Below are 23,631 nucleotides of genomic sequence, written 5' to 3'. Positions count from 1 at the left end.
GTAAACAAACAAATAAATGTGGAATTTGGCAGTACATACCTGCGTGTGCGTGTGTTTGTGCCTGGTGTATTCCACAAGTGGTGCCGAAACCCAGGAAAGTGCCGGTGGGGAAATGTCCGACCCACAGACCGCGCCACCCGCCCAGCCCCTGCAATTCTTGGCGCAGATGCTGGCGGAGATGGCGGCGATGAGCCGAGATCAGGCGGCCGACCAGCGTGCCCACCTGGCCGCGCTGCGGGAGCAGACGGACCGACAGACACAAGTTCTGGAGCGGCTGGTCGGGGCCGCTGCCACGCCGAAGCCCTCGCCACTGTCGGTGACGGTGCCCCGGATGGGGGACGGGGACGACCCACAGATTTTTCTGGAGACCTTCCGTGCCACGGCGGAGGCGTGCCAATGGCCGCGGGAGGAGTGGGCTCCGCGGCTGCTCCCCCTGCTGTCTGGGGAAGCACAAACAGCGGCCCTGAGTCTGCCTCCGGCGTCCAGGTGCAGCTTCCTGGATGTGAGCCGGGCGGTGGTGGACAGGCTGGGGCTCACCGCCGAAGACCATCGCCGGCGGTTCCGGGCCTGTCGGCTGGCTACATCGGACCGACCATTCGCCTGGGCCCGACAGCTGCGCGACGCGGCGGTGCGCTGGCTGCAGCCGGGAACATCGGAGGGCGAGACGAAGCTGGTGGACAAGGTGGTGCTGGAGCAGTTCACGGAGGGATTGCCAGCGGAGACGGCGAGATGGGTCCGGTGCCACCGGCCCGCAAGCTTGGAGGTAGCGGTGACGCTGGCGGAGGACCACCTTGCCGCTGGAGCAGGGGAGTCCGGGGACGCCGGAGGGAGGCCGAACAAACAGGCCCCAGTGCCGGCCCCGAGGCGCCGTGTGCCGGCACCAGGGCAGGCAGAGCGGCTGCCGGCGCTGAGCCCCACTAACCCTTTCGCGGCAATGGTGCCGTCCAGGGGAACCGAGCCGAGTGGAGCCGCCCCCGAGCCACGGAGGGCAGCACAAACGCCGGGGCCGGAGTGTTGGAAGTGTGGGCAGCCGGGACACCTGAGGAGGGATTGTCCGCTTATGGAAGTGGGGCAGGTGTTCCGCGTTGCTGGCGCCCCAGCACCCTCCCCCGGTCCAGGAGGGACATACAGTATTCCGGTAAGGACTCGAGGGGGTATACGCCAAGCGTTGGTGGACACGGGCTGCACACAGACCCTCGTGCACCAAGGCTTGGTTCGCCCCGGGGCATTATTGGAGGCCGAGTGGGTGGAGGTGAGGTGTGTTCATGGTGATGTGCACCGGTACCCCATAGTGCCGCTGCTGCTAAAATACAAGGGCCATACACATAGGGTAACGGCGGCGGTTAGCCCGCGCCTGTCGCACCCCCTGATTCTGGGTACCAATTGGCCGGGGTTTCATCAGCTACTGGGGCAGTACGCGGGGGTGCGATCACGACCGGAAGCGGGGTGTAGCATGTGCGCGGCATTCAGCGGTGACGCGGGGTCGTCCGACACCGACTCCGGGGGGGAGGAGCCGGCGGGTCCCTCACGGGACGTCCCGCCGGCCCCGGAAGTGTCCCCCATGGGTGATTTCCCACTGGAGCAGTCTCGTGACGGCACCCTACGCTCAGCCTTTGACCAAGTGATGGCTATTGATGGTCACGTGGTGTGCCCTGAGGCCGCGCAGACCTACCCACGTTTCATCTTATTAAATGACCGATTATATCGAGTGAGTCGTGACACTCAGACTGAGGAAACACACACCCAGTTGTTGGTGCCGCAGGGCCGCCGGGAAACGCTTTTCCAGGCGGCCCACTATAACCCCATGGCAGGGCATATGGGATACGAGAAAACTCTGGAGCGAATAACGGCCCGATTTTATTGGCCTGGCATCCGAGCGGATGTGCGCCGCTGGTGCGCGTCCTGCCCGGACTGCCAACTTGTTAATCAACCGGCCATACCGAGAGCGCCTCTGCGCCCTCTCCCCCTCATTGAGGTCCCGTTTGAGCGCATCGGCATGGACCTCATCGGGCCGTTTCACCGGAGTGCACGCGGTTACCGCTTTGTGTTAGTCCTGGTGGATTACGCAACGCGGTACCCGGAAGCAGTTCCGCTGTGCACCATCTCGGCTAAGAGTGTGGCCCAGGCACTGTTTCAGGTCATCTCCCGAGTCGGAATCCCGAAAGAGATACTGACTGACCAGGGCACGTCGTTCATGTCTCGCACACTGCAGGAACTGTACGAATTACTGGGCATTAAATCTATTCGGACCAGCGTCTACCACCCTCAGACTGACGGGCTGGTGGAGCGGCTGAATAAGACTTTAAAGTCCATGATTCGTAAGTTCATTAACGAGGATGAACGCAATTGGGATCGCTGGCTAGACCCTCTGTTATTCGCAGTGCGGGAGGTGCCCCAGGCCTCCACGGGATTTTCTCCCTTTGAACTGCTGTTCGGCAGGAGGCCACGTGGGGTGCTCGACCTGATTAAAGAAAGCTGGGAGGACGGTCCGAGCCCCGCCAAAAATGAGATACAGTACGTGTTGGACCTGAGAGCAAAACTCCACACTTTGGGGAGGTTGTCACGGGAGAATTTGCTCCAGGCTCAGCAGCGTCAGCAGCGCCTGTATAACAGAGGGGCTAGACTCAGGCAATTTTCACCGGGAGATAAAGTGCTTGTGTTACTCCCTTCTTCCAGCTCGAAGTTGCTTGCCAAGTGGCAAGGTCCCTTTGTGGTCACACGGCGTGTCGGGGACGTGGACTATGAGGTCGCTCGGTTGGACAGGGGAGGAGCCGCGCAGATTTATCACCTCAATCTCCTTAAAGCGTGGAGAGAGGTTGAAACCGCATCTCTGGTGAGCCTGGTTAAGGAGAGAGATGAGTTGGGGCCTGAGGTGCCAAATTCTATCATTCCCGCCTCCCTCCCTTGTGATGACCATCTCACACAGGCCCAGAGAGCGGACGTTGTCGCGTTGCAACAGCGCTTTGCGGACGTGTTCTCCCCCCTGCCCGGCCGGACGTCCCTCATCAAGCACCATTTCGTGACGCAGCCCGGCGTGACGGTGCGTTCACGGCCCTACAGGCTCCCGGAGCATAAGCGAAAAATCGTGCAGAGGGAATTGGCGGAAATGCTGAGGATGGGAGTAATAGAAGAGTCGCACAGCGCCTGGTGTAGCCCCATCGTTCTGGTGGCGAAGAAGGATGGGTCTATACGGTTCTGTGTCGACTATCGCAGGGTGAACGAAGTGTCACGCTTTGATGCCTACCCCATGCCTCGGGTCGACGAGCTCCTGGACCGCTTTTTCACGACGCTGGACTTAACCAAGGGCTACTGGCAGATTCCCTTGTCTGCCGAGGCCAGGGAGAAAACGGCCTTCTCCACTCCGTACGGTTTGTACCAGTTCGTGACACTCCCGTTCGGCCTGTTCGGGGCCCCGGTCACTTTCCAGCGTCTCATGGACCGGGTACTGCGTCCCCACGCGGCGTATGCTGCCGCCTACCTGGATGACGTGATCATCCACAGCGGCACCTGGGCGGAGCATGTGCTGCGGGTGGCCGCGGTCCTGGAGTCCCTGAGGGGGGCGGGGCTCACGGCCAATCCGAAGAAGTGCGCGGTTGGACGGAGGGAGGTGCAGTATCTGGGGTACCACCTGGGGGGCGGGCAGGTGCGTCCACAAGTGGAGAAGACGGCGGCTATCGCATCCTGCCCGCGCCCCAGGACGAAAAAGGAGGTGAGACGGTTCTTGGGGTTGGCGGGTTACTATCGTCGCTTCGTGCCGGGGTTTGCGCAGCTAACCAGCCCCCTGACCGATCTCACTCGAAAGGGTGCCCCGGAGCTGGTCCAGTGGACGGGGCCGTGCCAGGCGGCGTTTGTGCGAGTGAAAAACGCTCTCTGTGGGGAGCCGCTGCTTCACACTCCTAACTTTTCCCTCCCGTTTGTTCTGCAGACTGACGCCTTGGACAGAGGGCTGGGAGCCGTTTTGTCTCAGCAGGTGAGGGGAGCTGACCGCCCTGTCCTGTACATCAGCCGGAAGCTAGCGGAGCGCGAGCGCCGGTACAGCACCGTGGAGAAGGAGTGCCTGGCCATCCGGTGGGCAGTCGGCTCCCTGCGCTATTACCTCCTGGGACGCTCATTCACCCTCTGTTCGGACCACGCCCCGCTGCAGTGGCTCCACCGCATGAAGGATGCCAACGCCCGGATCACCCGGTGGTATCTGGCGTTGCAGCCCTTTAAGTTCAAGGTGATCCATAGGCCGGGGGCACAGATGGCGGTGGCCGATTTCCTCTCTCGCTCGCGAGGGGGGGAGTTGGCTCGGCCGGACGGCTCCCCGGCCTCGAACGGGCGGTGGGAGTGTGTGGCGGAGGCGTGGCCCCGGGCGCAGCTGCCGGGGAGGAGTGGAGCAGAAGGCTCAACAGGGCGGCGCTGCGAGGCCGGTAAGAACAGCTGATGGTGTTTATGTACTAATGATGGTCTCCCTCCGCTGTGTTTATAGTGAGACGGGGAGGAGCGGCTCGTGAGATCAGCTGGGCTCGTGAGTTGTCAGGCTGTGCGACTGAGTCAGCTGTGTAAACAAACAAGTAAATGTGGAATTTGGCAGTACATACCTGCGTGTGCGTGTGTTTGTGCCTGGTGTATTCCACAGTTTGATTTTGATTTCAGTTTGATGCAGATGTTGATCGGAGTCGATACCTGACTCAGATCAACATCTGAGAGGAATGCAGAGCTCTTCATCGCTGGCAGATGTTGTGCTGAGTATACAGCTCGTAGTTCAGAGTTAAGGTCTGTGTGAAGAAGTGTTGGGTTGCATCATGAAAGAAAACTCAAACGTGTTACTCTTTGAAACCAAGACTCCTGCATGAGTTTTGACCTTAGAGATTTTTCAGTCAGCAGCAGTTTTTTCTCGTCATCAACGGAGACTGTCCTGGTCAAAATATGAGTGCGGAGCCCGAGCGTTCAAGTGGTGACATGCCGAGGATTTAAGATACGGATCCTGTAAAACCAAAGTAAAACACTGGCTCAAAGAAAAGGGCCTAGAGGAAAAAGAAACAGGCAGTTTTAGGGGCCGTTTCCATGACATGATCATGAAACATTATCAGGCTGCCTGGTGATTGCAGATCTCCCTGAACAAGCTGGGCCCCCGGCCTCATAGCGTGACTTCGTGAAGCAGGGCTCGATGTTTTGGAAGGCTTGTGGCTCGCTGCTGCTGACAAATATGCAGCAGCAGCGAGCAGCACAAATATGCAGCGAGCATATTTGTGCTGCTCGCTGCATATTTGTGCTGGTAGAAAACCGAGAAAAATGCAGTTTCCAAGTTGATTGAAAACATCCAGGCCTGTTAGCAATCGTAGTTGAGGTGGTGCACTTTAATGTGATGTCATCTGGTATTTGTGATGTCTTAACCATGTAAACACACACCTGTACACGTGACTGCAACAGCAGGAACGACGTGGGAAGACGAGAGAATCAGTTTTGAGGAGACCGGTCTGGTCTCAGTCCTGGTGGGCTCATTAGGAGGAAGTCTGTGGCCGTGCTTCGTTCAGCTCTGGCAGAGCAGTTTCCATCTTTTCCATTCTCTGAAGGTTTGTCCTCTTCTTCAGAGCGCAGCGCTACATCTCTCTTCATACCCACAAGAGTCTCTGCTGGTCAGCCTGAGCTCACCAAGGCTTTCTGTGAGGACATTTGCTTATTTATGTCCTCCCCCAGCATCGGCTGTTGTCCCACTCAGAGTTTGGATGGACACCAGAAACATAGAACATGTGTTATTACATTTATTTAAGCACTGTGATTCAAATCTGCCAAGAATGTAAACGTCAGTTAGCTTTCAGAGGTCATAATGATCATAACATGTGTCCATACTTGAAGCATTTATCTTCTAGCAGCATCCAACTGCTTCAATCTGATTTGCTGTTGCTGTGTTGCCTCAAACTGTTGATTCATTGCACTTAATGAGGTGAAAACACCTGGCACAGTCAACATAATGTCCTGTTGTGTTATGTTTTCTGAACTCTGGAGACAGTTTCTCCCACGAGTGGACGTCCTAGCAAAGTTACCCCAAGAAAGTGAACCCTTCTGCTCTTAAAACCCGTGCAAAGTGGCAGAAGGAGCGTCCAGACTGCAGCTGTGGGACCTTGTGATGGTGGTGAACCCTGTTTTGAGCGCTGTGGCCAAAGTGCATCGTGGAGCTGACGAACACCTCAGCACAGCTGAGGCCCCAGATTCTTACGATCGGGGCGATCGTGGCTCAAGAGTTAGGAGTTCGCCTTGTAATCGGAAGGTTGCCGGTTCGTGCCCCGGCTCGGACAGTCTCGGTCGTTGTGTCCTTGGGCAAGACACTTCACCCGTTGCCTACTGGTGGTGGTCAGAGGGCCCGGTGGCGCCAGTGTCCGGCAGCCTCGCCTCTGTCAGTGCGCCCCAGGGTGGCTGTGGCTACAATGTAGCTGCCATCACCAGTGTGTGACTGTGTGGATGACTGGATATGTAAAGCGCTTTGGGGTCCTTAGGGACTAGTAAAGCGCTATATAAATACAGGCCATTTACCATTTACCATTTACACCGGCTATCCTGAGCTGTTGTTGTTTCACTATATCGCTCTTGTTAAGTCTGGTGTTGGGTTTGATTTCATTTGTGTCATTTGAGTGTGGAGTACCTCGTTTATAGATGTTCAGGGTTGTTTTCTCTCTGTGTGGTTTGAGGTATTAAAGAAAGCGTTACGCACCCGTCAGCACAAACACCTGGCTGGGGTGAAGCATTTTTAATAAACCCAAACAGCTGATTGAAGATTCAAAGCTCTCCACTTCTTACATTTTTACTGTTTGTACTTTATCAGGTCTGAAAATGGTGACATTTGCATAACTTCATGGCGGCGTGATGGTATTTAGCACATCCCACAATTTACTCTAAACTGTGAGTGCGCTCAGCAAACCTGTTTCCACCCAAAGCTTCATTTTTGGGATCACACTGAAGTCTGACACTGAGCGATAGAGGCCAGGTGTTCCCCCTAAAATCAGGGAGGTAAATGGGTGCACTGATCGAAGGCGTGATGGGAGGATGAACCTTTGGACCAAGTGATCCAGCTAATTGGCTTCCTCGCAGCGAGCTCTGCCCTTTCCTGCACATCTGCGTGAGAACAGAGATCTCTGTACAGGATCTACTGGAACTAAATGTTTTCAAATCTAGATAATATTCCCATATGCATTGCTGGCATGCTTTATACTACTACTCTGAGTTTGGCAGACCTCCAACTGTGACTGCATTTCCCTTTTCTCCCCTTAGCCTCACTGTGCCTCCACTTCATGCTGTTACTCTCAAGTACACGTTACATGCTCAACAATCCAATTCAGTTGTTTATTTAGTCTTATTGGCTTATTTTAGTGCCCTTTCTTTGCTGTTCTTTCCAGAGCTGTCACTGTTCACTGATGTAGGTGTTCTGTGTCCTGAATATTCAGACTTCATAGTTATTTAATTACCACACGGAGCAAAGGCATGAAAGGCTAGCACATCCCTGAACGGCAGACATGGATCTTCCATCAGAGGTACAGTGGACCTTAGCCAGTCTGTTTAGTTAAACAGGAAGCTGCAGTTTGATGTTGAAACAGGCGCTGTCATGGTGTCACGTTACACTGTAGCCTGCGAAAACAAGAAGAGCCATAAAATGGTTTATCATTCGCTCTGTCTTGGTGCTGTCTTGGTTTTCGCAGTAAGGCGGAGTCACGGACATAACAGTCAGTGTTATTTGGGAAGCTGCAGGACGGATCCTTCTGGTTCGCTCGGGCCAGTTGCTGGTTTGTTGTTTCTAACTGGAGCTGACGCCACAGAGAGCACTCGTTTCATTTGGTTTTACAGCTCAGAATGCAAAGCTATACTGTGATCATTCAGCTTAGTACATTTCAAACGTGCACTCGCGTCACAGGGTTCAGTCTAAGCAAAAGCCCGATGGCCCAGGGCCAGTGCTAAAGTATAATGAGCAAGCTGAGGTTACCTGTCCAAAGAGCTCTCAGGGTTTCAGTGGAAGCACCGGCAGCGTGAAAGAACTCCTGTCACTGCCCTGCAGCTGTCTTTGTGCCTGGGCTCAGAGGAAGGCTGAGAAACCGTAGACTGCTCACGACTGCAGGGCACCTCTGACTGTTAGATATCTGCACAGTCTCAAGGTGGCTGTACACGTGCAGACTGTACATGCATGTTAATGTTAATCTGTGTTTCTCTTCTTTCACTGCCCCCTCAGAAGTGTTTCCTAAGACGTGGTCAAGCATCTATAGACATGCTTGTTGCACAACCTCACAGGGCTGTCAGGACGCTCCACAGTGCCATGAGCTGTTGAGCTGTTAGCGATGGAAACACGAGAACCCAACGCAGAGTTCACACAGCTCGAATGAAAACAAACAGACGCCACAAAGAGGCCTACTTACTCACGCAAACACTGAATTAGGAGGAAAAAAGTGTTGGAGGAATGTGGTGGCTGGTCCACATTTGGACAACAGTGTGCTGTTTGTGTATATGTTTGGCTGAAGAAGCACAAATGAATTATGTCTGTTTATTTCTAATACAGTTAGCATGATTGTCTGTCTGATAGCTTCTACAGCCACACGTGAGACTCACATTTTCTGCTAGCAGCGGTTGTGTGTGTGGCTTTCATTACATGTCAGGTCTTGAGCTTTGTGTAAAAGTCAGGCTGTGCAGGTCAGAGTGTTTGTGTATGTGCTACGTGAGTCCACGTGAGGCGACGGGGTGGCGCTCAAGGGCCGCTTCTCTCATCAAAAGATCTGTGCAGCAGGACTGGACGACCAGAGTGAGAGAGGCCGTATCGTGCAGTGGCTGTCCAGATAAAGGGAAGCATTAGTGTAGCTGTTGCCTGCTAAAAGTCCCCCAGGCAGATGCATAAATGTGTCTGTGTGTGTGGATATGCAGCCTGCCAGATCAGCTTTCCAGTGATGGGAAAACCGATTTTCTGGCAGAGAAACCAGCAACTGGACCTCTGCTAAAGCCAAAAATGTGGCTTTGCCTTTTCTGCTGCAAAAGCATGATGTGACACCCAGGACAGGCTCCACAGGTCACCATTAGCCTGTTAATGTAGTATAAGAGTCTAGTTTCATGATGCAGAGTGGAACCAACTTGAACTTTTAATTGCATATGTTATTAGCATGATATAGCTTAAAGCTTGCATCACAATCAGCTATTGGAAGCTTAGCTGCACATGTTTAAATTTCATTGAACAATAAGAGAACTTCTCTGAATCTGAACATGATACGACATGTTCAGATTCACTTTGGTTTATCTGTTTGCAATGCATGCGCCTCGCACACACTCCTAATGTCACAAAAACACAACGGACACATTGCCAAGTTTCTCTACCTGGAAATGGTCGTCCGAACTAGCTCTGCTGCTGCCGTGGTTTTTACAGCAGCTCAAATGAATGCATTAAGTCACTGGTCGTGCTGTTGATGGTCAGCTGATTCCTGTTTCCCTCGGTTCTTTGCCAATGTTTTGTGATGCAGCCACCATGAAGAACAGCAAAAGCAGCGTGATGTTTCCTGGGCTGAACGGGCACAACAACATGGACGCTACAGCCCTCTCTGAGGGCGACCTGCTGCTCCAGGTAAGACTCAGGAGCTTTCATTATGAACGTCCCTCTGCATGCCAGTTTTACTGCGTAATGCCAACTTTAAACCTTGAGCAGTTTTTTGTTTTTTCATTTAATTTTGAAGCTAGAATCATTTTCATTTCAGTGCACACGTAGAATCAACAAAACTGCTTTGATAACTTCATCACAAATGACCCCGTGTGGTGTTACAGAGCAGTATGTGAGTCTGGTTCAGATAAACAGCTCTGTAGCCAGAGTCATGACGCTGACAGACGAGCACAGTAACAGTGTTGGTCCTGAGTGATCGGTGAGCCGCTGGCAGGTGCACAAACACACTCAGCCTCTGTTTGTTTGTGTCATAGTTGTGTTTTGTGTGGAGCTAATCCACGTCTGTCCAGTCATGAGGACGTTATGACAGGTGAACGTGCCAAAACGTGTTACGCTTTGTGCTTCCTGATAGAAACCAGTGGATAGAGATTTTCTCCAAAAGCATCCAGATGTTAGAGTATGATCCACAAGCATAAACTCCTGTGAACTTCTGAGAACTCACAAACGTAGACTTCAGTCCACACACAAACACAAATCAGTGTGACGACATGTAAAACACATGCATCACTGTGATGCTGCTAATCTTTGTATAGTGTGAATATTGATATAATCCAGGTAATGTGGAATAACAGCAGGCTAACATTCATGTCAGCTTATTGAAAAGGCCCAAACACGACTTCAGCAGATCTGGTAGAGCAAACTGTAGCGGTTGAAACGACACAACGTTGTGCTCTGTGATGCATTCAAAACAAAACCCACAACATGAGACTCTCCCAGTATGGGCTCAAATTGTACTTGTAAATCAGTTTTGTGTGTGTAAAAAGAATTTGTGTGTGGAGCCAAAGAATATGTGTGAAACTCTGCACTCAAGTTTCAAGTTACAACTACGAATTTTGACCCTATTTTTCTTCCTTTCATCTGATTGGCCAATGTCATGTCAATCACAAATGTAACTATCCAATCAGAGAACAGATGTATGGGCTCAAAATGTGGTCATAAATATTTTGTACTTGTAAAAAAGATTTGTGTGTAAAAAAGATTTGTATGTGGACTTGTAACTTGTAACCCTGCAAGTTACAAGTTACAAGTACGAATTTTGACCCTATTTTTCAGTTCAAAAAAAGCGCCCCTCCGACAGCCAAACCCATCTGTTCTCTGATTGGATAGTTACATTTGTGATTGACATGACATTGGCCAATCAGATGAAAGGAAGAAAAATAGGGTCAAAATTCGTACTTGTAACTTGTAACTTGCAGGGTTACAAGTTACAAGTCCACACACAAATCTTTTTTACAAGTACAAAATATTTATGACCACATTGTGAGCCCATATTCCAGCCTCACACAAAGATACTGCTGCACAGCGTGACAGTGTGTGTACGATGTGCTGAGAGATTTAGCTGAAGAACACAGTGAATGTTCTGAACTTGTGCAGGATGTTTGTGTCATCAGCGACTGTGTTGTCTGTACAGGCTCTGAACGGGTTCGTCATGGTGGTCACGTCAGCTGGGTTAGTGTTCTACGCCTCCCCCACAATCAAGGACTACTTGGGCTTCCACCAGGTGAGTCACTGCACACACACACACACACACACACACACACACACACACACACACAGTGCCATTAAAAAGTAGTTGTTTCACATCATCAAACACATTTGAATATTAAATAACCCGTAAATACAAAATACTGTTTTCAAAGATGATTTCATTCATGAAGAGATTAAAAGTTCTCAGGAAGGAGGTAAATGGATTTTGTATATTTGCAGGAAAGCTTCTTTACAAATTTCTTTGTGATGTTAAAAATAAAACCGTTTGACTGAGTGGTTTGAGAACAGACTGCTGTCAGTGTGTAGCTGTTGTAATCAGCAGGAGAGCACACACCAAAGCACAGACAGAGGCTAAAGCTGGGCAGACACTGTACGACTTTTTCAGTCGCGCGATTCAGCTCCTGCTCAAACTGCACGATTGACACGCAGGGGTTAGAAGTTCATAGGTCACGATGCAGGTCTCACATTATACGGCCCGATGCTCTGATGCGACCTGAGTGCTCACACTGTGCCTCCATAACATGAAGGTTATAACAGAAATTCTGTCGCTCGCTCTCCCTCTCTGTCTTTCACTCACACAGACACACCACCACCATCAACTTTGCTAAATTGCTAATGAAAAACACTGATCAGCCAGCTGTGATTGAGCAGCAGTGTAGATCCAACTATTTTCATGGTTGTTGTGGTCGTGATAATTTTGTGAGGCCACATCGAAAAGGCTCGGATGGTTCTACAGGTTGTGCCTCCATCGCTTGTGTCCAGATCACACGCTGCACCGCCGTGCTACGCCGTCTTTTTCGCTGACATTTGTGTTTGCGCGTGCGCAGTGTGACAAACTGCGGTGACACCCTCACGACCAAGCGATTGATGATCGGGAGCTGGTCGTGAGGGGTTAATCGCGTCTCGTTACCCCACGTATACTACACGATGCACGATGCACGATGAAGGCCAAAATCAGGCCAATCACCAAAACGGTCGCACGACTCAAAAATCGGCTCAAAATGGGCCAAAAATCGCACAGTGTGAGCCCAGCATTAAGCCACACACTGCCATGGATAACTGAGACAAATCAGTATGTGGAGGCTGTGTTCATGTGCTGCTGCTGACGGCGTGTGGAGACAAAGGAGAACACAGACTGAGGGGTTTGGATTATTTTATTTTATGACTTTGGTGTTTGGATAAGTTGGTCTGAGTGTGAACTTGCACTTTAAAATGCAGAAGTCACACAAACACCTCCTACTTTAAATGTTGTGTTTGATTAAAGATGCGAGGAGCAGTGGTAGTAACGTTGGATGAGTCTAGTTATCGAGGGTCCACCACCCAAAACAACAGAAGAGATTACAGGCACACTGAAGGATAGCAGCAACAGTTGATGATTTACAAGGTTTACAGGGAGCGGGATGGACAGCATCCTGGACAGCAGGCAAGTCCAGGTCAAGGCTGAGATGGTTCAGGTGTGCAGGGCAGGAATAGTGGCTGCACCAAGCAGGGAATGCTGAATATTGAGGACAGGGAGGCAGACGAGGCTGTGGCGACCCCTAAAGGAAGCAGCCAGAAGTTTCAGACGTCAGTGGATGAAGTTAGTATCCACCTCCATCCTGTGAGGTTTCACTGTTGGAGCAGTGCTGAAGGAGGCCGAGCCAAGAGAACAGCACATCGAGTTCAAAGAAATGCTTCATTCAATATTAGAGTTCATCAGTATACAATAAAATAATCATGTGAAAATAATATTTTTGAATCTCTTTGGAACATTTATAAATCCAAGCATGTGAATTACAGTCCTACTCTGTACAGATGGTGACATCCATTGTGTTTATGCCTTGTTCACATGTTTTATAAGCCAAATTTAAACTGTGCAGCTTGACTGACCGACGCTGTGCTCCTCTGCCAACAGTCAGACGTGGTGCATCAGAGTGTGTTTGATCTCATCCACACTGATGATCGCAGCACGTTCAGAGAGCAGCTGCACTTTGCTCTGAACCCACCCGCTGCAGCCGACAAGGATGGTGAGTGCTTTTCAAGCAAACGTGTACATGCATCAACATCTTTGCTCCAAACATCCTATCAGATAACCTTTTTACCTCTCCGTCGTAAAAGGCCAATCAGGTATCACTGCTGTCGTCTCCCACGGGTGGTGTGGATGGTGTGGAACCCAAGTTAGTGATGCAATAACTCAGGAACGAGGCAGCGTGCAAGTTTCAAACAGATACCACAGGTGTAGCTGCTAAACATCTGGGACGAGTTTGAATTCCTGTGACCTCAAGGTCAGAGGTCAAGATTTCTGAAAATCTTGTGAATGTGATAACTTCAGAATAAAGCGGTGTAGCATTTTCAAACAGATAATCAGAAACATCCAAGCTAATTCATGCATTTATTACTTCTTCTATTGTAATTCATTATTATCAGGAAGTAAAAACTCCCTGAAAAGCCTCCAGTTCATCCAAAATGCTGCAGCAGGAGTCCTGACAGAAAGAGAGCAGGTTTCTCCTGTACTGGCTTCCTGTTAAATCCAAACACGTGTGTGTGTGTATTTAGTGTTATATTCACTAAGTATGTTGTGCCTTGACAGATGTGCATGTTACACATGTGCACTGAGGCCGTATACCATTACAGATACACTTCAGTAGTGTTGATTCTGATTGGAAGGAATCGTCTCACAGTGTGACCCAGTATTATTTTTGTTTGGCTTTATACAACATTTGAGTGCCTGAAGTACAAATTATGGCCAATGACACACGTATGACCACGTATGACCACGTATGAGCACGTGGCCTCCAGCCGTCCCTGTCATTGATCCATCCATGCTGAAGTGGGGCTGGAGCTCGTCCCAGCTGTTATAGGACAGGCGGCAGGATGTACCCTGTCTATCACAAGGTTCCACAAGTACAATTTCAATGCATGCAACAATTCTGCACAAACCCTGATGCGCTGCCTGACCTGGCTCCTGTTTACAGAGTCACTCTGCTGTTATGGCGTAGATCAGAGCTTCACATCAGACTCTTCTGTCGTGCAGTAACAGCTTCACCTGCCTTCTCAGTCTTGCAGAGTTGTGGTAATACAGTCATGCACAATCCGGAGCACCTCCCGCCGGAGAACTCTTCCTTCCTGGAGCGCAGCTTCGTGTGTCGCTTCCGCTGCCTGCTGGACAATTCCTCGGGCTTTCTGGTTAGTTTAAAGGTTGAAGGTTAAAGGTCAGCTCAGAAAAAAAGAAAAAATACATCTCATTTCCTTGTGTTAACCAGGCTCTCAAGTTCCAGGGGCGACTGAAGTACCTCCACGGCCAGAGTCTGCTGAGGGACAACGGGGCATGTCACAGACCTCAGCTGGCCCTGTTCGCCATCGCCATGCCCGTGCAGCCTCCGTCCATCGTGGAGATCAGAGCTAAATTGCTCCTGTTTCAAACCAAGCACAAGCTGGACTTCACCCCCACAGGGATCGATAGCAGGTACAGCAAATTATCTGGGCTGGTGTGTTTTTTATATTCTTCATATATTTGCTCTTAAAGTACTTAAAGTCTCAGAACACCATCCTCAGTCACGGTGGAGTCAGCTTTACCGCTAACTGAATTTTATTCCTCTGGCCATAACTCCACCATTTGTTGTTTCCAGGGGGAAGATCGTGCTGGGCTATTCCGAGATTGAGCTGTGCATGAAAGGCTCCGGATACCAGTTTATCCACGCAGCTGACATGATGCACTGTGCCGACAACCACATCCGCAGTATGTTAGCAATTCAAAGTCAGCCTTCAAATGACATGCTGCAACGCAGCTACTGCAGACTGAGATCGTGCATTAGACCGTGAAGCTGCTCGTGACTCGTCTTAGTCTGAAACTGTCTTTGACGTGTGTCTGACGTTGTTGGGCGTAAATATTTAGTGAATGAACTCTCATTTGCAAGAATATAGTCAAACTTTGTATCAGAGGGAAAGTGTGATTGTGACTTGAGCCGAACACAAACTTTATAACCTGGTGTGGTCGTTTAGTTGGAGCATCGTCAGCTGTGCTGGGACGGGAGATTACAACGAAGTGATTGTGACATCTGGAATAAATGCGGATGTTTATACGCGTTTGGGTGACAGAGCTCGGACTTCAGTTCAGAGGATGAGAGGAGGGAGGAGAGAGCAGTGGCGGGAGGACGAAAGACGATTAAAAATGACATCTACACATGTTAAACAGTTACATAGGTTAGGTTTGATTGTGGGATTCTCTAGGCACGGACATAAGACATCTACACACATGAATCAATGTTTATGAGTACAAAAACCTAAAAAAGACTCATTTTTAAATGTTACAGGGTTTTAAAAACATATATACAGTGGGGCAAAAAAGTATTTAGTCAGCCACCGATTGTGCAAGTTCCCCCACCTAAAATGATGACAGAGGTCAGTAATTTGCACCAGAGGTACACTTCAACTGTGAGAGACAGAATGTGAAAAAAAAATCCATGAATCCACATGGTAGGATTTGTAAAGAATTTATTCGTAAATCAGGGTGGAAAATAAGTATTTGGTCAATAACAAAAATACAACTCAATACTTTGTAACATAACCTTTGTTGGCAATAACAGAGGTCAAACGTTTACTATAGGTCTTTACCAGGTTTGCACACACAGTAGCTGGTATTTTGGCCCATTCCTCCATGCAGATCTTCTCGAGAGCAGTGATGTTTTGGGGCTGTCGCCGAGCAACACGGACTTTCAACTCCCGCCACAGATTTTCTATGGGGTTGAGGTCTGGAGACTGGCTAGGCCACTCCAGGACTTTCAAATGCTTCTTACGGAGCCACTCCTTTGTTGCCCGGGCGGTGTGTTTTGGATCATTGTCATGTTGGAAGACCCAGCCTGGTTTCATCTTCAAAGTTCTCACTGATGGAAGGAGGTTTTGGCTCAAAATCTCACGATACATGGCCCCATTCATTCTGTCCTTAACACGGATCAGTCGTCCTGTCCCCTTGGCAGAAAAACAGCCCCATAGCATGATGTTTCCACCCCCATGCTTCACAGTAGGTATGGTGTTCTTGGGATGCAACTCAGTATTCTTCTTCCTCCAAACACGACGAGTTGAGTTTATACCAAAAAGTTCTACTTTGGTTTCATCTGACCACATGACATTCTCCCAATCCTCTGCTGTATCATCCATGTGCTCTCTGGCAAACTTCAGACGGGCCTGGACATGCACTGGCTTCAGCAGCGGAACACGTCTGGCACTGCGGGATTTGATTCCCTGCCGTTGTAGTGTGTTACTGATGGTGACCTTTGTTACTTTGGTCCCAGCTCTCTGCAGGTCATTCACCAGGTCCCCCCGTGTGGTTCTGGGATCTTTGCTCACCGTTCTCATGATCATTTTGACCCCACGGGATGAGATCTTGCGTGGAGCCCCAGATCGAGGGAGATTATCAGTGGTCTTGTATGTCTTCCATTTTCTGATGATTGCTCCCACAGTTGATTTTTTCACACCAAGCTGCTTGCCTATTGTAGATTCACTCTTCCCAGTCTGGTGCAGGTCTACAATACTTTTCCTGGTGTCCTTCGAAAGCTCTTTGGTCTTGGCCATGGCGGAGTTTGGAGTCTGACTGTTTGAGGCTGTGGACAGGTGTCTTTTATACAGATGATGAGTTCAAACAGGTGCCATTCATACAGGTAACGAGTGGGGGACAGAAAAGCTTCTTACAGAAGACGTTACAGGTCTGTGAGAGCCAGAGATTTTCCTTGTTTGAGGTGACCAAATACTTATTTTCCACCCTGATTTACCAATAAATTCTTTACAAATCCTACCATGTGGATTCATGGATTTTTTTTTCACATTCTGTGTCTCACAGTTGAAGTGTACCTCTGGTGCAAATTACTGACCTCTGTCATCATTTTAAGTGGGGGAACTTGCACAATCGGTGGCTGACTAAATACTTTTTTGCCCCACTGTATTATGAATTTTATATTTTTGTGACAGGACAACATTCTTTTAACATGAACGCAGGAGACCAGCTGCTGTTGTTTGGTTTCCCATTCTTGCCTAATATAGGATTTCATATAGCATGAATACGAGCACACCTCCTCTCTCACTGTGAACCCTCTCCTGTGTGTCAGTGCTTAAAACAGGAGAGTCTGGGCTGACTGTGTTCAGGCTCCTCAGCAAACCGGGCAGCTGGGTGTGGGTGAAGTCCAATGCCAAGATCATCTACAAAGGAGGGAGACCTGAATTTATCATTGCATATCAGAAAGCTATAAGGTGAGTGTCCCCTCGACTGGTTGTTTAAAGGATGAAATCAGAGAGTCACGTGACACTGTAAGAATAAGAGGTTGTCTGGTGATGGACTGTGTTGTGTCTGGTTGTTCCAGTAACGCTGAGGGTGAGGAGTATCTGCGCCAAAGGAGCCTGCAGCTTCCCTTCAGCTTCACCAAAGGAGAGGCCACCCTCTATAACACCGGCCCCACCATGGACATCCTGCAACATCAGTCCAATAAAGTGTTCAGCAACAATGACATGAAGAAGGACGTGGTGCCTGGCTCTTTGCTGGACTGCTTCTTGAGTCAGGATGAAAGTCTTTACACCCAGACTGTGGAGACCCCACTGCCTGTGGATCAAGTGTTCATGGACAGCAGGGCCCTGGTCAGCGTTGTCAGTGATGCGTGGCAGGGGAGCGAGGCAACGGTCACAACAAGTGAGCCTGTTGTGGTGAAAGAGGAGGCCAAGCAGTCCGTCACGGCCGTGATCGGCAGCTTTGAAAAAATGGTGCAGAGTGGGGATTTTTATTCAGCTTTGCAAACACTGGAGGTGGATAACGCCGAGCTCTTAGAGTGGGAAAATGCTCTGAAGAGATTAGGACAGGAGGGTTCGCAGAGTAAGGTCAGTTCTGATCTGGACAGCATCGTCGCCAGCGATGTATTTGACTACATCGACAGCATTTTGTTTAAGGAGAAAGCCGAGGATTGTCTGGACACCGTCCCTCCCAGCTGCCTCACCGCCATCAGCAACCATCAGCAGGAGCCCTTCACTCAGGCTGCCCTCGTCTCAGCCTCTGATCTCTGCGAGCCACAGTTATTACAGGCACCCAGCCCCGACTGCACTTACTCTCCGGTGAAAGGCCCCTACGTTCACCAACAGGATGCGGTCAGTGTAGCAGTGGCATCAGGGCAAAGCGCCCAGATGCTGTCTCACCGGGGTCCCCGGCCTGACCCCAGCCTGCCTTCTCTTCAGCAGCTCCAGCTCCATGACATCTTCAGCCCATCTATTGAGCTGCCTGATCTCACTGTCCCTGACATCTCAGCTGGTAATTCTTTAGCTCCTTTTCAGTCCCATGACCAAGCGTCTGTCGCACATATGGGCTTCCGTCAGGACAGTTCTGGTCAAGTCCAGCAGTCCAACCATCTTCTGCCACACCAAAGCAGTTTGCAGGCACCTGTAATGGCAGGAAGTTGTCACATACAGAGCTCTGTTCCCCAACCAAACAGTTCACCACCCACTGTTATGGACGGTGTGCCACCACTGATTCCTTGCCAAGACTTTACTTCCTCCAGTGCACCTAATATTCCCTTTCAGTTTTCCTCACCTCGCCTGCAGGAAAGTCTTCCATTTGACAAGCACAACCTTCCTCTTCAGCAGTGGCCACAGAGCCAGCAGCAAAAGCTGCTTCATGCTAGCATGATGCAAAATGGACACAAGACCATGCCAGCACTGCAGAGCCAAAATTCACCAAACCAAACCCGTGCTACTTTTTTCCCGAGGAATGGCACCAGACTGAATGGCACACAGCAGGGAGGGCTGGCAGGTTACCAGGCAGCTGCACCCAGCAGCTGCATGTTTTCTTCCAACCCAGACATCCTGTCCATCTCTGAGCCTTCAAGCCTCAAGGTGCCTGGCACATCTTTGGATCAGAGTCCTCCTCAAGGTTCCTGCTACTCCCAGTGGAACCACAGTGAGCCTGCGGTGGACGCATCAGCCATCAACCTGCAGAACCTCAGGGCTCTAATTGTTCCCCCCAATGTGCCTTCCTCAGAGCACTCACACAGCATTCAGCACTACCTAGAAAGCAACAAGCACATATAGGTAAGCACTCAGAACTGAACAGTCACCCCCAGCTTGTACTACAGCATTAGCAGGTGGCCCTGAGTCCCGTCATCGAAATGTCAAATGTATGAATGTAGGAGGCTTTTTTGGAGGAACTGCATAATTGGCAGTGAGAGGTTTGTGTTACCAACGGTAACTGTGGTCCCAACTGCCTTCACATAACATTTTAACAAGTGTGGATTAATGCTGATCCACCACGGTTTCCATGATCATCCTCATCCCATGACTTTGCTCAATGCAAGTCATTGCACAGGAAATGACTTTGCATTGAGCTCCAGACGGAGGGGACCTGATTTAGTAATCACAGTAACAGCTGTCACCTTCTCACCAAGCGTTTCGCTGATGGTCTTGTAGCCCAGTCCGGATGGTCTGTCTTGCCCATGGTAGTGGAGAGGTTGGGATGGAAGAAGCTGATTCTGTGGACAGGTGTCTATGCACATAACAAGTTAAGATTGGGAGTATCTGTAGGGTAAGATTGGTTGACTGATTGATTGTAGTCTGCGAGCCACTTGGGCACACAACCAGTGTGTGGGTGCCAAAGACTTATTTCAGTCAGTGACATGCAAATCATGTCACTGACTTCTGTCCTCTCTTCCCTCACTCGTGAACCCAGAGATACTTAAACTCCTTGCTCCAGGACCTGACCCCTCTCATCGAGGGCAACCCCAGACTGGAGTCCAGCCCCTTTTCAGGAGGCTGATTTCAGAGTGAAACCATGCGTTGAGGTAAACCCTGCTGTAACTAGCTAGGACCTCTCAAACTCACACACCAGCTCAGGCTCCTTCACCACCAAACTGGTTCCAAGTCCCAGTCGCCAGTCTCGATAGTGGGGATTGGTCACCTAGGGCTTCTGCCGCTGGCTGTCGCCCGACACACACTGTGCCTCCTGCAGGCTGTGGGTCTACAGGTGGGCATGTATCCTCTTCAGGCCGAGTCACATAGGCTAAAGACACTCACCATTTTGCCTTGGGAGACCCTCCCAGGGGGAAAAGCAACCCGACAACATAAGGCCTGGGACACACAAACCCCACGTAAACATGCTGAGGTGGCGATCTGAGCCCTCTGATACTCCTGATTTTAAAATCCAGCTGCAAACCTTTCCTATAATTAAATTGTGAGCAGATGATCCGTCTGCATCTCCCTCGATGCGCTCGCTCTGAGAGGAGAAGAGTCATTGTTGGGACGTGACTCTTGTTGTGTTCTTACTTCCTGTTTTTAACTGGACCGACTTCCTGTTCATAATGTCAGACAGAAACAATATGTTTCGTCATTTTAATGATTCTATGTTCTGCATCTGAAGAAATTATCACCTGTATCTGTTTCCTAAGTGAGGCCTTGGGTATCTGCTCTATTTGCAATCTTTATATTTTTATTTTATCCAAAAAGTTTGTGTTTTTCTGCTAATATGTGCAGCGATAAAGAAATATAACAAGAGAATGTAGTTTTTGGTGTTAAAGGTCAGAGAGTCCCACCCAAAACGACCTGACTGACTCTGCTGTGAGTGTCTTTGTCGGTGTAATGGTTGAGCATCCTGTTGTCTGTCCAGCAGAACGACTCGAGCCCCGCTGAGCACAACAGAGCTTCCTTCACACTTTCTCTGATGCAGCCACACACCTGATGGGATGGAGACACGCCTCCGTGCCGCTGCTGCTGGTGCTACAGTTGCTGGAGAAGGACAAACCCCAGCATATCTTTGCCTGTATCAGTGCTTATCCACACATCCACACACGTACACTTGTTACTGTGTTTTATATCCCTCTGTATCAGATACGCTTTGTCCGGCCTCTGTCGTCTTTAAAAGCTGTTGCTTTAGTGAAGATACACTATGATAATAATGAAGTATGAAGCCACAAGTGCATTTACTATGGTGGAGCTCGGACCAGGTAGGACACAAACAGCCAAAGATGTTATTTAGAGCCATGATGTTTAAGTATGTTCATTCTGATAAAGTTGGGATGAATTTCAAATTTATTATAAAACAGCATAAACGTCAGCGAGCAGTACCTTCCAATATGTAATCTGGATACTTTAGATAAAACCCTTAAAGGGCTTGAGTGCATAAACGTGATACTAGTTGTGTTTGTTTAACAAACGGTCTGCACATGTTATTATGTCATACATGTGTGTTGCTGTGTGCAGCGTAAATGATGGAGAGTTTGTTCCAGGACGCAGAGCTTTGTGAGTTTGGAGGCTGCTGCAGAAATTCAAACATTACTTCATGAAGTCATCGCCAAAACGTAAAAAACAAGCATTGCTGGACCAGAGTCGATGTGGGTGTGGTTGAATGGGAAATGACTAGGGGAACCGGGGGACATTAGAGTCGCTGTAACTGTACGGACGTTCAAGTCGAAGCATGTATCACTGCAAAGTGTTACAAACCTGTGGGAGCTGCACACCTGGACAACAGGTAGCGAACAACTTAAGTTTTAGAGACAGTTTTAGGTATTTCTTAGAATCACAGCTCATTAATAGAATGGACTTCTGACCTGGTTCAAAGGACGTGCTACCTGCAGTTCATTCATACATGCTTTATGAGACGCGTCCAGCTGGATATGCAGCAGCTTTGCTCCCCTTTCCATTATTGTGATGTAGCATGGACAATAAACACATTAAAACTGAGCCATATCCAGTATAACCCTTTAGATTCTCTGTGCCTTCTCACTGAACAGGCAGCTGAAATCATCTCTTATCTATTTTTATTTTTTGCCTTGTTGTAGAACGCAGATCAAATCAAATAAATCTTCCTGGTTGTTGTCCAAGTTCCTCGGTGGTAGGGAAGCCGTGCCTACAGGAGATACCGTATCGAACACGGTTGATCTTTAAGTGCATCCAACGTTCATTCAATGCAAACCAGGCAAACTAAAATGAAAATGTGCCAGTGTTTTCAGTGAAACGTGGAGATGTTTACTGTTTCGTCCACTTTGTTCCTTCTTTGATTTGATTGTGTTCCTCTGATGCATCTGTAATATATTCACACTACATGAAACATCATCTCCAGTCACCTGAGCAGCAACAGCATGAACAAGGCAGCTTCTTATTCCTGCTGCACAGCGGGAATCTGTCATGTTTATATTTGGAAGTGAGTTTTGTTGCAGTGTTTAAATATGAAAAGCATACAATGTTAATTGAAAGCGCACTAAAAGTCTGTAGTTTCTCTTTCCTGCGTCCTGTGTTGTGTCGAATGAGCCGTGATGAAAACATTCACTCCCAGCGTGAAGCACTGACTGTGGAGACCGAGGCCCCCGAGCCCACGAGAGGCCTGTGATGCTGGACTTTGATGCGGACTGAAGCCACTATGAAAAACCCGGAGCCACATGTTTGGCTCAGTCGTGCTGCAGTTTTGACCTTTTCTGCTCGTGCCTTCTTTGTAAAAACAATCAATGTAATCTACTTTCATTTTGTCATACTATATGCAAGTTTAACAAATAATTACCTTTTGTCTAATGTCCATAAATATGTGTGCAAGTACGAACATTGTGTTCAGCTTATTTACAACTGTTTGATCTCATTGGCCTTTAAGCCACGTGCCAGAGGTTGGAGGCTTGAACAGCAAGTGGGTTGAGTTTTTGTGTTTTCACACCCACAGCTGTGTGCCTGGGATCAGCTAGTTAGCATATTGGGGTTCTGTGCAACCACATAGTCGTCTTAAGCCTGACGTCTTGGCTCATGGACAAATTTTGGCCACGTTTAATGTAACACTATATGTAAAATAAACGAAGACGAAACTGGTTAGTTAATTGGGTGTTGAAGCACCAGTGTCTACCAGATACATTTGTTTCCAACCCATAAAATGATACTTAGTAGTAAAATGTTTACTGCTGTTATTTTCTTGCTTATTTAATTAATCGGAATCACATCCTTTCTCCACAAAGAGACAGCGTAACTCCTTCAGACCTTCTCCACAGCTCTCTGTTGGTACGCTTGCTTTTCTCTCAGCATGAAGCCATACTGCTGCTCACTGTCACGTTGCTTCTTAAGCAAGTCTTTCCCGTTGTCGTCAACTTCATCCCCCTGTATTTACAACTGCTCTGTGCATCACCCTCGTTCTTGATACCTGTACCACTGCACTTCACCACAGCCATTTCAATCCTTTTTGCAAAATCCACCATAACCTGTCATTAAGCATTCCTCTCCTTAACACTGGTGTACAGGGATGTAGGATCCCCACACACCAGTATTGTCTCCCACCTTTCTCTCACTTTTGAGCTGTAGCAGAGCTGGTTGTAAATTTGCTGGTCTTCATTACTGAAAGTGGGGGAGAGTTCGGTAACATCAGAATACATATTAAATGCCAGCCCGTGTGATAGCTGCTTGATCCACTGTACAAAAAGAGTCTCCTGCTCTCTTGTGCTGGTCTCAGAGCATGAAGAACCCATTTACAGCTATGATGGGGTCTGTTCCGGGATCACCGAGTGTCC

At 49.2% G+C, this 23,631-nt stretch overlaps 1 protein-coding gene across 2 annotated transcripts; it reads left to right on the top strand.

Annotated features, from left to right (window-relative positions):
- Positions 1-16: 16 nt before the first annotated feature.
- Positions 17-22,685, top strand: LOC309690680 (uncharacterized protein; the record flags this gene model as incomplete). 2 transcript variants are annotated; one of them, XM_082507923.1, is made up of 10 exons in its annotated part: positions 17-4,412; positions 9,471-9,571; positions 11,076-11,165; positions 13,047-13,158; positions 14,190-14,317; positions 14,395-14,597; positions 14,761-14,870; positions 17,233-17,374; positions 17,485-19,192; positions 20,763-22,685. In XM_082507923.1, 9 exons carry the CDS (start codon positions 17-19, stop codon positions 19,190-19,192), a joined length of 6,990 nt encoding a protein of 2,329 aa, XP_082364049.1. In that variant the 3' UTR covers positions 20,763-22,685. The 2 variants fall into 2 exon arrangements, with proteins under 2 accessions (XP_082364049.1, XP_082364050.1); XM_082507924.1 differs by having other exon boundaries at positions 20,760-22,685.
- Between the last annotated feature and the right edge of the window lie 946 nt (positions 22,686-23,631).

This window comes from Aulonocara stuartgranti (genome assembly GCF_965226115.1).
Source record: "Aulonocara stuartgranti genome assembly, chromosome: 16".
NCBI classification, from domain to species: Eukaryota; Metazoa; Chordata; class Actinopteri; order Cichliformes; family Cichlidae; genus Aulonocara; species Aulonocara stuartgranti.
Note: the sequence above shows the minus strand (reverse complement) of the source record. Positions and strands in the feature narration are given on the sequence as shown.